Here is a 15,321-nt window from a genome sequence, read left to right as displayed (position 1 = left end):
GGGCTCCCTCCCTTCCTCCTCTTCCTTGTTCCCAGCATCGTGAGGTATTGCTCGGGTGTCATAGACTGCAATTCCGAATGTCATTACCCTCGGGGGACCCGGACCCCGACACAGCAGAACGCCCGCTGCTCCAGCATGATTCCGATCGCAATGACAGCGGGTCGGCAGTGGCTGGTCCGCAATCGGCCGTAACACGCCGAATCTACATCTCGCATTTGCTTTCTACCTGGAATTCTCGCGTGTTTGAGTTCGGGTCTATCTTGTACCTGGCCTCGATCTTTCCCAATACTCTGCTGCCCATGTCAGTCTATGCGCTCGCGCGAGGGATCGCAGCCATCCTCTTGGCTCCGGCGGTTGGACATTACATCGACACCGGAAACCGTCTGGCCGTCGTGCGGTTTTCTATCGGTAAATTGACTAGTGTTACCTTTTGTTCTCGCCGTCGATTGATTGACCCCGTGATCTCTCACAGTGGCTCAGCGTGTGGTTGTGGCCGCGTCCTGCGCAGTGTTCTGGATCCTGGCAAGAGGGGACCTGAGCCTGCGGGCGTTGATGCCGTGGCTGCTGACACTTTTGGCGCTGCTCGCTTGCGTCGAAAAGCTTTGTTCCGTCATGAATACGGTCTCGGTTGAAAAAGACTGGGTACGGTCCCCCGCGTAGAAGGAGAGGCCGGGCCATACTGACACTGCCTAGGTTGTGGTCGTTGCTCAAGGCGATGATCTCACGCTTCGAGGTAAATTACACCTTTCTCGTAATCTCCAGACTTGCTTTTCAAAGCCGTTCTGGTTCTGATTGTCTTTCTAGCGCTCAATTCGCAGATGCGCCGCATCGACCTCATCTGCAAGTTGGTCGGACCGTTAATCATCGGCCTGGTCGACGGCCTGTCCACTGAGACTGCCATCATCGTGAACTTTGCCATGAACATGGCATCGGTCCCGGTCGAATATTACGCCATTGCTAAAGTCTACCACACAGTGTCTGATCTACAGCAGCCGAGGCAGCCCTCCGGAGACGTCGACAGCGATGCCGACCCATCCCCACGACCCTCGTCGATCATCAGTCGGGTCGCGGGGGCCATCCGTGCGTTTTTCCGACAATTGCGCTTTTACTTTGGGCACCGAGCTTTGCTTCCGTCGTTCGCCGGAGCGCTTTTGTACTTCACGGTCTTGACATTTGGCGGCCAAATGGTCACCTACTTGCTGTCGGCCGGCTACAGTTCCATGGCCATCAGCATCGCCCGGACGGTGTCCGTAGGATTTGAAATTTCCGCCACGTGGATTGCACCGGCCGTGACGGCGCGTATCGGCCCCATCCGGAGCGGTATCTGGTTTGTCAGTTGGCAGCTGTGCTGTCTGGCGGCGGCCGTGTCGGCCTTTTGGGTCGCGGAGTCGCCCATTTGGGCGGCTTCCAGTCTGGTGGGAGGGACGATGCTAAGCCGCGTCGGACTGTGGGGCTTAGATCTCTCGGTGCAGATCATCGTGCAAGAGGTGAGCATGGGATGTGTGCGAAAGGTGGTCAAGATCCTCGCTGACAGTGACAAACTATCTAGGAGGTGGAACCAGCCTACCGAGGCAGCTTCTCGTCGGTGGAGGCAGCCTGGCAGAATGCATTTGAGCTGTGTTCGTACGCCACCACCATCCTGTTCTCTCGACCCGATCAGTTCCACTGGCCTGTCGCCATCAGCTGCGTCGCTGTCGCGATGGCCGGGGGGATGTATGCGGGATTTGTTCGCATGCGGCGCGGTCATCTGTTCCATCCTCCGCCCTGCATCGCCATGCTGGACAAGCGAACGCGGCCGAGGTATGAACACCTCTCGAGTCCAAGAACTATCGGCCCTGTGTAGAAATAGTGAAGAACGTAATATCTCCAATACAAGACACGTGTCTAGGTAGTTTAGATGTTTCGTACAATGCTGCATCAAAAACTTTTTGGTAAGAAATACCATTGGGGCGCAAGCAAATTAGGATGGCATGAGGCTATAAGATACTACACTCAACCGTTTTTGCCGGTCTTTTGCATCCTTAGATTATATGAATCCGCCATGCTGCCATTATCAGGAAAGTATGAGAAGTATAATATTTCGGTCGTTCCTCTCTGAAGACTGTCATTCGCGGACGAAATATATACTTCGGCTCGGGTTGTTTACCGACGCCGAAGAATTGCTGCAGAGCGACTATTTACTCGACACAAAATCAGCTATGATGAGCCATAATGTACTAAGATCAACTGGAGCAGACATCCTCATAGCCCGGACCTTTCTCCCTCCACGCGAATCGAGAATGCCAAAATGCAACCCTCCGTGACCAACGGGCCGATGGTTCTTCCGCTCCGCTCGGGTCTCGATTGTTTTCCTTGTCTTGGTTCAGTTCATCTTTCCTTCATCCCTCCTCGTCCCACGGTCGCATATCCCCAAACCAGGCTAGATCTGATTCATCGCGAGCGCGATAAGACATACGCAATGAGATCTTCCCCAATGAACAATTTGATAAGCAAATGCGATGTTATTCTTCCAGTCTAGAAGCTCGTACCAACAGACTCCCCGCCAGGAGCTGCTGGCGATCTCTATGCATGAGATAAATACATACAATCTTTGATCCCCAACAAGAAATATTATCCGCTGTTTTGGCCCAGCCAATAGTCCAGTCTCTTACCCCCCGGTTCTCCTTCATGGTACATGCTCATTGTCCTCACTCTGCTTGTCCAGTCTCGGTCGCCAACATGTTCCGCAGATACTCTTCGCTCACCGGCGCGCACTCGTCCACCCTCAACCGACCCAGGCTCTGCCGAGTCTGAGCGGAATCCAACGCGAACATGTTGTGGCCCAGCGCAAAATACTCCTTCAGTACCTCCCATCGAACTTGTGCGTCCGACGAATCATCCAACCGAGACACTGTTTCCAACCACTCCGCCACGGGCATGATGCGGCCCTCGCGATCGGCTGGTGCGAGCAGGCGGCCCGCAATTTCGGGAATATGGGAAACTGGGAGCGGGGACGGGTTGCATAGGTGATGGATGGTTGCCTCCTTGAGTATCGCCTGGGGGGGTTGAACTGCGCTCGTCGCCAACGCGTGGAACCCTTGCGTCAGGTAGTCCACCGGGATGAAGTCGGCCACGAACGGCCGGTCGGTCTGCGGCAAGTCCGGCACCGCTGCGGCGCGCACCATGCTCAGGATCATAGTCCGGATGAAATCATCTTTGGGCTCCGGAACTCCCGTGGTGCGATGACCCGTCGCGGCAGATGCCCGGTATATCGTGATGGGGAATCCGCGTTCGGCGGCCCTCTCCATCAATCGTTCGGCGACCCAGCGCGATTTGAAATATCCGAATCGGTTGTTTGCCTCGGGCGTGAAGTGTCCCGCCGTAATTTCGTTGGCGATCGTCTTCTCGGGGGCGGTGCGTTGGGACGTGGACCAAGTTTGGAGGTGAGGGACGGACCAGGTCGACAAGTGATGGATTTGCGTTTGCACGGCTCCCAGGCTGGCCAGCTCGATCACGTCGCGCACCGGCGAGACATTCAACGACCGGAGCGCGTCGTAGGATCGCAGCAGGGAGACATATCCTCCGAGGTGGTAGATGGCCTGCACCCGACAGCCCAGACGGCGGAATTGCGCCGGCGACAGACCGAAACGGGGGGATTCCAGCGTTCCAGCCACGCAGACGATACGAGATGCAACGAGCTCAGGGCTGGGTACTAGTTGCCACAGCCGGTAAAGCTCAAACGCCCTTTCGACGTCGGAGTATTCGAGGGGGCTCTGCGACCCGAGAAGGTAGACGGTAGAGATGCCGGGGTCCTGCAGAATGGTTGCGAGCATATGAACGCCGATAAAGGAGTCGGCCCCAGTGAGGAGAATGGAGCTCACGTCGGAGGAAGCAATGCCTGGCGCTTTGGATGGCTGCAACTGCAGGTCTAGACTGGTCTCTTGTTCCCAGTCGACCTCCGGCTTCGTCGCAGCGGTCGCGGCTGGGCTGGACGCACCGCCCAAGATTTGCGCAATGCCTTGCGGCGTTGGTGCCTTGAACATGGGATTGAGTGCGAGTGGCCGTTTGAGCGCCCGCTTGAGGCGAGCTTGCAGCCGAACCAGCAGGATACTATTTCCTCCAAGGGCAAAAAAGCTGTCGCTGGGGAGGAACACGCGCTCCCGAGGGAGTCTCAACACCTCGCGGAAGCCGTCCATGACTGCCGTGAGGAAGCCGTCCGTCTCCTTTGCGTCGGCGTGCCCGTTCGCATCTTGGTCTTCCTTTACAAGGCTTTGTTTCACGGGATAAGTCAGTCGTAGTTCACCGTGGAGGAGCTTTTGTCTGTCGATCTTGCCGCCAATAGTGACAGGCAAAGCGTCCAGAAACTGGTACGCGTTGGGCAGCATGTACGCATTCAGATGCTTAGCTCCGTACTTGTTCAGTCGGACAGCGAATTCTGCCTCTTGTAGTCGGTCCAAGGGCAGCTTCGGCACAACGAAGGCGATGAGCTGACGGTCATCCCCGACACCGTCGCCGGCTAAGACCGTCCGAGCGATCACAGCCAAATCGACGATCCCAGGCCCGGTGGAATCCTTATTCGCCTCGACGAACAGACGATGCTCTACCTCTCCCAGGTCGATTCGGTAGCCACGCAGCTTGATCTGCTTGTCGCCCGCAATCCTGCCGTGAAATTCGAGATTGCCCCCTGGAAGGAACCGACCGCGGTCCCCCGTTCGGAACATGCGCGTCCATCCGCGCTGTTCCTTGTCATCTGCCGAACAAAATGGATCCGAGAGGAAGGCCTTTTCGTTAGCCTCGGGGCGGTTGATGTATTCGAGGCCCACTTGCGCGCCTCCGACGACAATTTCGCCAACCAAGCCTCCGGGGAGAGGCTGGCCCCGGTCATCCAAGATGTAATGCCGAGTATTGGCCATGGGGAAACCGATGGGAATACTGATGGCGTTCTTGGAAGGCCGGTCAACACGCTGAAGGGTCGTCTGAACTACTAGTTCACTGGGACTCCAGGTGTTGTATACGACGGCCGGAGTGCCCAAATCGTAGAAAGCCCGGGCGACACGGATGGGCAGTCTCTCACCGGCAAAGTAGGCAATTCGATAATCCCGCAGGCTCTGAAGCTTTTCAGTCGCATGCTCCATCAATAGTGCAAACTGAGTTGGCGTGAAGTAGGTGATCGAAACCTGCGATACTTCCATGTATGCGGCCAAAGCCACCGGATCCTTGCGAATGGTGCTAGATGCCACACATACACGAGCTCCTGCTGTCAGGGCCGAAAAGATCTGTACGATGGACAAGTCGAATGAGATTGAAGAGTGGTGCAGGAATCGATCCTGTGCGGTAAACTTGAAGTCATGGTGAAGGGTGCTTAGCATTTGTTGCGTGTTCGACTGGGTGAGAATCACTCCTTTAGGAGTTCCAGTGCTGCCCTGTTCCAATATCAGCATGTCTATTGCTCTCTTCTCACCTTGGACCTCCCCAAACTTACCGAGGTGTAGATGACATAGAAAGGAAAGTCCTTTTCTAAAACAACCGAAATGTCGGCAATGGAATCGCCGATGCTCGGTACATTGGCAATGTCCAGCACGGTCGCAGAGATTTTGGACGTGAGCGACCTGGCGCTTTCTCCCAGTTCAGATCCAGCAAGGACTAAGGGGAGGTTTGAATCGCTGATCATGAACGCAAGTCGCTCGACGGCGAACTCTGGATCCAAAGTCACAAAACCGCAGCCGGCGAGCAGAACGCCCAACATAGCTGTGATGGCCTCGCGCCCGGGTCGGCTGAAGACTCCAACCCTGGAGCCGGATTGGATCCCCGTGTTGCGAATGGCTGCTGCTATACGACTGGCAGCGGCAACTAATTCCCTGTAGGTGAGCAGTCGATTATCCTCAGAGGTCTCGATGGCGATGGCTGTGGGATGTTGCCGGGCCATGTCCATGATACGATTAGCCACGGATTGGTCTTTCCAATTGTTTTCTGTATGAGCCATGTTGAAGTATTTTTCCTTCAAAAAAGCCAACTCCTTGGATCCGACCATGCCGATCTCTGCCACGGGCTGACGGGGATCGCGGATGACACTACTCATGAATGCCACGAAATTATCGAGGAATCGCTCCATATCGGCTGCTCCGTACAGAGTGCTGGATGATTCAAGACGCAGATGGAGCCCCTTGGCCGGGTCCTCCAGTGCTTCTAGACCTAATTCGCATGCGGTTGGAATGTCCTCACCCTGCACATCGACAATGTCAAAGTCACCAGCAGAGTAGGTCGGCATGGTGCCGTGAATTTGGTAATTGACAATAACCTGACCCAGAGGGAAATGCGCAGGGTTGCGCTCCAGACCCACTGCATCCACAATGGCGTCAAAGGGCAGCTGCGAATGAGCCAACGATCTCATGATTCGATCTTTGATTTGCTTGAGGACATCGGCAAAAGTACCGGTAAGGTCTGCTGCGCAGCGAACAGGCACCACATTCACGAAGAAGCCCAGCGTATCGTTCACCGCCGGATGGGGACGATTTCCGTCGACCATATGAAGCGTCATGTCGTCTTCCTGTCCGTATCGGTAGAGGAAGACCCGGAAAGCAGCCATTAAGAACTGGGCTGGCGTGGCGCCCAACCGCGCGCAGATCCGTTTCATCCGACTCTGCAAAGTATCCTTGAGCGTTGCTCGGTGGATCTGGCGTTGGTAATCGTTGAACTCGGGTCGAGCCGCCTGGGCGAACGGTAACAATTTCATTGGGATCGGGGGCTGTTGGTACTCGTCTCTCCAGAACTGTACACTCGATTCCATCTCCTTGGATTTCAGCTGGGCATTGTGCCACTGGCTGAATTGCGTGTAGCTGACAGAGGGCTGTGCCACAGCGTCAAGATTCGATTCTCGACGCAGACTGTCATATAGGCCGGTGATCTGCTCGAGGAATGACTGACTGCTGCCACGGTCGATACATATGTGATGGAAGATGAGCACAAGCGCATACTCGGCATCCGCCAATTTGGCCAGTGTCACCTTCATGACCTCGCCGGTCTCAATATCCAGTGCCCGTTGCCTCATACCGGCGACGTGCTGCTGAAGGCTGTTCTCGATATTAATGGCTTTGGAGAGATCTACCACGGGCAGGTCGACTGTGCAGTCATCTGTCACTTCCTGCTGAGAGAAAACATCTCCTTCAAAGTAGGCAGTGCGCAGAATTGCGTTTCGACGTTTGAGCTCCTCGATGGCCCGTCGCAGGAGGTCTGGTTGAGGGTTGCCTTTGATGCGGAAAATGGTAGGTAGATTCAGGAAAGACGCATCTTCCGCCATATTGTGTGCGAACCATAAACGGCGCTGGAACGTGGACATAGCCACGTCTCCACTTAATTGTATCCCATCATCGCCAGATGCGCCGATGACCTCAGGTAACCTCGCACGAGAGGCCTCCGCCGCGTGAGTTGAAGCAGTCTCCCCTTGTTGGGTGGTTGTTTGCGCCTCTGATGTGCTCAGGACAATCATGCCGGCGACCTTGTCGACCAGAGCCTGGATGCTTCCACTGTTCAAGACGTCAAACATGGCTATCTCAACGGCGACTGTTTGGAAGAACCACTGGCGGATTTCAATGGCAACGATACTGTCCAGCCCATAGTCCGACAAGCTTCGGTTCGGTTGCAGGGTTGCCTGGTCCACTGAAAGCACGGCTGCTATTTTCTCCAAGAAGCGTTCAGTGAGAATCTCGTTGCGGGAGGCTTCATCCGAGGCCTCTTGTAACTGCGCCATCAGATTCTTCTGAGCTCCACTACCGGAACCGGAACCCGCGAAGTCGTGGTTGGCGTACAGGTTGACGAATCGGGGCTCAGTAGCCCAATAATAGTCAGGACGACGAAGATTGACCCCCGTGATGATCTGGTGAGCGTCTCGTCCGCGGTCATCGGAAATACTGAGTCGTTCGCCAGAAACGGCTGCCTCGATCTGGGCAAACAGTTCCTCTTCGTTGACGGCGTCGTAACCGATACGCTCCATGATGGTCTGTAGTTTGGCATCCTCGGACACAGCTCCAATACCAGTGATCATTCCCACGTTCATGGTTGTACCTGCCAATCCGATGCTGCGTCGGTAGGCACAAAGTGCATCTAGATAGGTATTGGCGGCGGAATAATTGGCCTGGCCCTTGGATCCGAGAATGGCTGACACGGAAGAAAAGCAGACGAAGAAAGCGAGGTCAATGCTTGACGTCGCCGAGTGTAGATTAAACGTGCCCCGGACCTTTGGATCCATGCAACGCTGCCATTGAGTGAATCCCATTTTGTCAAGAGGTCCATCTTGCAACACCATGGCGGCTTGGAAGACTCCGGCCAAGCGTGAGGCTCCAATTTGGTTTACAGCCTCTTGGACAAATGCAGCGTTGGTGACATCGCCGCGGAAAACGGTCACATTGACGTCTCGTGCTCGGAGCCAGTCCACGGTCTCACGAGCATCTTTCTTGTCAGCGCCAGAACGAGCCAGGAAAGCCACATTGCGGGCTCCCCGTTGGAACAGCCATTCGCTGAGGCGGCGCCCTAGGCCCCCAAGACCACCGACAAGGAGATATGTCTTGTCTGGCAGGAAAAGCTGGCGACGGCTGAATTTTGTTGGTTCGACAAGAACGCGGTCGTCGGCACTAGGAACTAGAACAATCTTCCCAATCGTGGTACCCATTTGCAGCATGCGGAATCCTTTCTGCGCCTGGGAATAGGATAGCTCTGTGATAGGCTCCGGAGGCTGGATCTTGCCGTCGTGGACTAAACCACAGCACTCCTGGAACACTCGGGCTCCGAGTGACTGGTTTCTCTCAAACACTGTGATCATGTCCACACTCGCGAAGGAGACATTGCGTCGGAACGGATCCATCGGGATCCGGCTATTCTGATGGATATCTCGTTTGCCAATCTCCACGAATCGTCCAAATGGCGCTAGTGATTGCCAGGTAGCATGCAAGAGAGGACCGGCAAGAGAATTCAGAGCTACATCCACACCCTTTCCGTTAGTCAAACGGTGAACGCCTTGAACGAAGGAGTCATCGCGGGAAGAAAGGATCTGAGATTCATTGAGACCATATTTAGATATGAGCAGGTCACGTTTGGAGGGAGAGCCCACGGTCGCGATGATCTCTGCCCCAATGTTTTGCGCAATCTGAACCGCCATCTGACCGACTCCGCCGGCTGCAGAGTGGATAAGAACGGTCTCTCCTGGCTGAAGACGTGCAGTGTCCACCAGCGAGTAATGGGCCGTGGTGAGGATCAGAGGAATTGCAGCGGCGATGCTGAACGGTATCTCGCCCAAACGATAACAGAGGCAAGACGGATTACGCACCACCGTACGGTGAGCCCCTTGTCCCGGACGCCAGGCGACAACGCGGTCTCCGATGGAAAATGCCCCGGAGACGTCGCTTCCCTTACGCAGCACAATTCCTGCGCATTCGTCTCCAAGCTTGAAGTCGTCAATGATACCCATGCTGGCAGCGATGTCGCGGAAGTTGATGGCAGAGGCTTTGACCTCGATCTCAAGATCGTTCGGTCCAAGAGGTTCGTTCAGAATTTCTGCGTCATCCGTAAATGTCAAAGTTTCCAACAATCCCGGACGTCCAATTTGGAGGGCCAAGGGTCGGTTTACTTGATAAAGCGACTGGATAGTTGCTTCAGACCCAACTCCGTTCGGGATCCTGGCGTTCATTTGGTCATTGGGCACCACTCGAGGAATGTAAAGAGTGCCATCACGCTCGGCAATCTCGTTCTCGTCAATGGAAGGATCCAGCAGCTCGGAGGCCAGTCTAGCAGCCTGGGTTGAGCCGGACTCAGGAGCGATGTCAAATACCACAAGCCGGAGGTCAGGGTTTTCACTTCTCGCTGAGCGAGCAAGGCCCAAGATTAGCGCCTGTTCCGGCGATGTCACGTCCATAAGGCCTCCCCGGGTCACCCAGACGATGTTGGCCGTGCCTTTCGTGAGCAATGCTTGTGCTGCGTAAAATTCGGCATGACCACTGGCGTTCGCATCAAAGTACAGCTGAGATCCAAGGCTGGCTAGCACAACCACATTCTGAGCAATTTCGCGAGTTGTATCGGCCAGTGAGAGGAAGTCGCGACGTTCGGTCTGGAAGGGTCCTTGGGTTTCGATAGCCCTGGCAAAGGCCTCAACTTCGGGTGAAGACCGCGTCGGCATTATGATGGTGAGAGGTTTGGCATGTATTCCATTGGTATATGGCTTCTTCTGCCAAATCTGCACACCACCACAGTCTCCGATTGAACGGAAACCGGCGGGACTCCTAGCGGAAGATTCATCCACGAGCAGATATCCTTGATCTGCGACTCGGTCATGCATCAAGCTTTCGGGTTTAGCTGATACCACGACCAAATCAAATTTCTCTTCTTCAACCTCCTCGTCCGTGGCGAGGCGGACAAGACCGTTCCAACGCTGAACTACCTCTTCAAACGTGGATGCAATGCTGGAGTCTTGAGGGGAGATGATTACCTGGCTAAAATTGCGTCGCTCGCCGTGAGTACCACGGAGGCTTCCGAGGACCTCTTCTGTCGAGGCAACCGAAGGGCTGTAGTGTAAGATCTTTCTGTTTGGAAATTGATGGGCATACAGCTTGACAAGCGCTGGGATGCCCTGCACTTTATGAACACCGCTGTTGAACTCGAGGGAGCTGATCATGGGCTGCCACTCGGTCCCAAAGAATAGGGATCGGCGTCCGTCGTCAGCCGAATTGGCACCCAGGTTGGTCAGCTCGAGGCCCTGAATCTCGATCAGCCCCTGGCCGTTCTGGTCTTCTATGCGGAGGTCGTTTGTTGCTGTCCGGGGTCCGGCCACGTTTGTCTCGACCGAGACTTGGCCCTGGAAACTCGTCGAGCCTTTCCACGCTTCCAGAAGCCCAGAAATCTTCATCGAGCGCACAAAAGTTGGAACGTACGGCTCCTTAATTGTCCGACCTAGCTTGCCCTCGATTGACGCAAATACCGGATGGAATGCAGCATCCAGGAAGGCCGGGTGGACAATGCAGAGATCACTCTTCTCTTGAGAGAACAGGTCTGGCTGCCAGGAAATCGGTGCGGTGGCTCTTCCAAGTCCACTGTCGATGCTGCCTGATAGAAGCTGAAATGTCTTGCCGTATTGGAGTCCCATCGAGTGTAGGCGATGGTAGTATTGTTCCCGCCCAACGCAGCGGAAGGTCTGCGCTTTCAAGTTGGATTCACGGTTGAAGGGGAGAGCTTCTGGATCCCCTAGCTCCGCTCTAACCATTCCAGTGCAATGCTCACGCTGATTTCCGGACTCGTCGATCGAGAAGATGACAAAGTTATTCCACGTGGATGACGAGGTCTTCGCGGACTCCACAACAGGTGACAACTCCACAATCACCTCAGTTCCCACCTCATTGTCGCTCACTACGAGCGCGGATTTCACTATGGACCATGTTAGATTCAAAAAGACCACGCCAAGGGGTGTGGATGACGAAATACCCGAAATATCTGCCAGCGAAATAGCTTTAACGCCACCAGCCATACCACGGCCAAGGCGAGCCGCAGCCTCCATAGCCATGTTGATGTATCCGGCGCCCGGGAAGACCACTTTCCCGTCGATGGAATGGTCTACCAGCCAAGGCATCTCGGAAATACGCAGGAAGTTTCGCCACCGGGGCCGATTAGCAAGTGAACCTGGTACTGGCGCCCCGAGAATGCTGTGTCGGAACGGACGGAGGCGATGCTCTTTGATCACACGCGTCTCACCCCAGTATCGTTCATGATCCCATGCATAAGTCGGCAGCTCGAGGGATGCGCGGCGTACATTGGAGCTGACGAGATTTCCGGAAGAGGCGTCAATGAAGTGGTTCCGGTTGACTTCTTCTAGACGCACGGGATAGCCGAGAGCAAAAAGTTGACCGGCAGCAGTAAGAAGGCTCTCATAAGCATCTTCCTTGCGGTCGAGCGTCCCGATGTATGGGATCTTGAGTTTCAATTGATCAATTGTCTGGTTAGAAGGGCCTTTGAGTGCCGGGTGAGGGCCCACTTCGACCAGAATGTCGACATTCTGCTGGTCGTCCTCGTCAAGTACGGTCTCTACCAGAGCGTCGGAGAACTTGACCATTCCAGTCATGTTTGCCGCGAAGTATTCAGGGCCCATAGCGCTGGGATCTGCTTTTCTACCAGTCACACTGGACACCATCGACGCAGTTGTGAACTTGTTTGCCTTGAACCCCGGGTACTTCGCTAGAGCCTGCTCATATCCCGGGGCAAGGGGATACATGTGGTGACTGTGAAACCTGCGAGGAGTCAGCTTATTGACATGGTTGAATGATTATATATTGGGAGGCTTACGCCTGAGCAACCTGCAGACGCCTGGCGAACACCTTTCTTTCGCTCAATTTCTCATGTAGCCCCGCAATCGCATCACTATCGCCGGAAAGGGTAAAGCTAGACGGGCTGTTCATGGCGGCAACTGCAACGCGCCCGACATAAGGCTTCAGCTCGGCGTCCACCTCGGCCTCGGTCATTCCTACAGCCATCATGGCGCCAGGAATGCTGTCGGGAGAAGCGGCGCCGCTACCCATGTGCACACCACGGTAGTAGGCAGCGACCAAAGCGTTCTCGAACGAGAGAATCCCAGCTGCATAGGTAGCAGCCAGCTCTCCACTGCTGTGACCAACCACACTCGACGGCTTTATTCCCCACTGGGAGAGAACATCTACCAGCGCCAGTTGGATGGCAGTGCAAATCGGTTGTGAAAACTCCGTCTGACCCAGCTTAGTATCGTCTTTATTCCGCAGCAGCTCTGTAACGATGGACCATGACGGTCGGTGTTCGGAAAGTGACTGCAGAATCTGATCGCACTTCTGCAACGTCTGGAAATAGAGAGGGCATTGCTCTATCAGCGCCCTTCCCATTCCGAACCATTGGGCGCCTTGACCGGTGAACACAAACCCAACTCGCGGAACATCTCCCAGTTTGCTTTTCCATTGAGCCGCCGGTACTGGCTCCTCCAAACTGCTCACAAGGGATTCCGTGCTCGAGCCGACTGCGAAGGAGCGGAATCGGTGCATCGTTCGACGCTGGGACAGAGCCATGGCAAACACTTCGGGGCTCGTCTTCACATCGCTCTGGAGGTATGCTGCAAACTTGTTTGCCATGAGCTTCCCTGCTTTTTCGGAGTGCGACGACAAGGGCACCAGGTATGGTCTCTTTTCAACCATGCGAACAAGGCTTGCGGGCATGTCATATGCGTAGGGAAGCGACGCAGGCGATGTGTACTCTTCCAATATAACGTGGGCGTTTGTTCCACCATATCCGAAGGAGTTGATCGATACACGTCGGGGGATCTCGCCGCTCTTGGCCTTCCAATCTTTGGGGTCCGTCGGAATTTCAAGTTTCCAGTTTTCAAAATCAACGTCTGGGTTGGGCGCTTGAAAATGCATATTAGGCGGAATGGTTCTCTTTTCGAGAGCCAGCGTGGATTTGATCAGCCCTGCCACTCCCGAGGCACCCTCAAGGTGACCAATGTTGGTTTTGATTGAGCCGATACAAAGGGGCTCTTCGCGCCCGGGCGAAAATACCTCGCTGATGGCTCTCAACTCTCGAGGATCCCCAGCTTTTGTCCCGGTTCCATGGCACTCGACGTAGGTGGTGTCTGCCGGATCTAGCCCGGCATTCTGATACGTGCTGCGAATGAGGGCCGCTTGCGCTTGGGCAGAAGGGAGGGTGATTCCCTGCTTGCGACCGTCATGGTTGACCCCAGTTCCACGCACGACAGCGCGAATGGAATCGCCGCTGGCTTCCGCTTGTCGCTGACGTTTGAGAATCATGGCGGTAATTCCCTCGCCGCGAACATAGCCGCTACCCGAAGCGTCGCCGTGGCGGCAGCGACCATCAGTAGACAGCATTCCCAAGTCAGTCATCGTGATGAAGATGTTGGGATCAAAATGCAATGCCGACCCGACGACAATTGAAAGATCGGCCTCGCCGGCCCGAAGGGACTGGGCACCCATGTGGAAACAGACTAGCGACGAGGAACAAGCTGTGTCAATGGTCGCACTGGGACCGTGAAGATCGTAAAAGTAGGAGATGCGGTTGGCCAGAATCGAGTTTCCGGTGCCGGTGACAGTGTACTTTGGATAAAATTCGAGATCCTTGGTTGTCATGGCGTTGTAGTCGTTGGTGAAGCAGCCGCAATACACAGACGTCTGCGAGCCTTGGATCTCGTCCAATGTGATACCAGCTAATATTCTTTGTCAGGAACCTCACCTCAAACCAGCCTCGGACTGCAACTTACCATTTTCCAGCGCTTCATAGACAACTTCCAGCAACAGACGCTGCTGAGGGTCCATGGCCGTGGCTTCCTTGCCGGAGATGTTAAAGAAGCCGGCGTCGAACAGCCCGATGTCTTGATCAAGGAAATAGCCATATTTCGCATTGGTCTAGCAGCCTTTAGCAACAGGCCTTGGTAAGGTAGAAAGTCTATCCAGGGGATACAAACCGAGCCTTTGTGCGTGCCATCTGGATGATAGAAGGCATCGACATTGAATCGGTCCTCGGGCATCTTGCGTTGTAGATCGACTTTGTTGATCAGGTTGTCCCACAGCTTTGAAGGAGATGATGCACCCGGGACTCTGCACGCCATGCCAATTACGCATGGGTGGTCGGTGGCCTTGGTCTGGGATTCCATCTTGGATGGCTGACTGGAAACCCCGTTCGTAGATTCGGATTGTGAGGCCTGCGGGTGCTCGAAATGCATCGACATTTTGGGCTGAGAGTCAGTAGAGGAAGGGAGTTTACCTAGAGTATCTGTCTTTCTTGCACCCGATTATCCTACAAGCCAAACGCAACGAGACTTACGATATGGCTCTAACCACCTGATTTATACTGAGCAAGAGAACATTGAATTTTTGAAAGAACCGACAGGAATGGTTGCCTTTCATATTATGCTAGAACTCTCTACAACTTCCGTTACTTTCCCATTGATCCCGCCCTGATCGGCAAAATGGCCGCAATTCAACGGATCCAACGACTAGACGATGTACCGGTCTGTACTCACGGAGGTTTTCGAATGCTGCAAATTCTTGACTCAAACCCAAAGGTGCTTGTTTCGGCTCGGATACAAGGAAGTAAGCAAGCATATCGGAAGAAATACGAGGCGCTAACGACGCATGTCAGCACCATGTGGCCGGACAGGATGCTCCGTGATGACTTCCGTTCGGAAACGGAGCCCTAAATCGATGATCACTCTATATTTATCTGCATGCTCATATTATTGTGTTTCCAGTTGCCACCGAGATGGAGATCATCCCGGGGCCACATGGTTAGGCCCCCGTCAGCCGTCCATTGCTGCAGTCGCTTCTTCAATGTCGG

At 54.7% G+C, this 15,321-nt stretch overlaps 2 protein-coding genes across 2 annotated transcripts; one reads left to right on the top strand and one right to left on the bottom strand.

Annotated features, from left to right (window-relative positions):
* Nucleotides 1-77: 77 nt before the first annotated feature.
* Nucleotides 78-1,843, top strand: LDX57_012718 (uncharacterized protein; the record flags this gene model as incomplete). Its single annotated transcript, XM_046094468.1, has 5 exons — nt 78-408; nt 473-642; nt 694-733; nt 805-1,487; nt 1,550-1,843. 5 exons carry the CDS (start codon nt 78-80, stop codon nt 1,841-1,843), a joined length of 1,518 nt encoding a protein of 505 aa, XP_045950447.1.
* An 844-nt stretch (nt 1,844-2,687) lies between these two features.
* LDX57_012717 (uncharacterized protein) lies at nt 2,688-14,713 on the bottom strand (the record flags this gene model as incomplete). Its single annotated transcript, XM_046094467.1, has 6 exons — nt 2,688-5,402; nt 5,462-11,385; nt 11,443-12,242; nt 12,298-14,191; nt 14,246-14,390; nt 14,450-14,713. 6 exons carry the CDS (start codon nt 14,711-14,713, stop codon nt 2,688-2,690), a joined length of 11,742 nt encoding a protein of 3,913 aa, XP_045950446.1.
* Between the last annotated feature and the right edge of the window lie 608 nt (nt 14,714-15,321).

Source organism: Aspergillus melleus, assembly GCF_016097325.1.
Source record: "Aspergillus melleus strain CBS 546.65 chromosome Unknown contig9, whole genome shotgun sequence".
In the NCBI taxonomy this organism is placed as follows: domain Eukaryota; kingdom Fungi; phylum Ascomycota; class Eurotiomycetes; order Eurotiales; family Aspergillaceae; genus Aspergillus; species Aspergillus melleus.
Note: the sequence above shows the minus strand (reverse complement) of the source record. Positions and strands in the feature narration are given on the sequence as shown.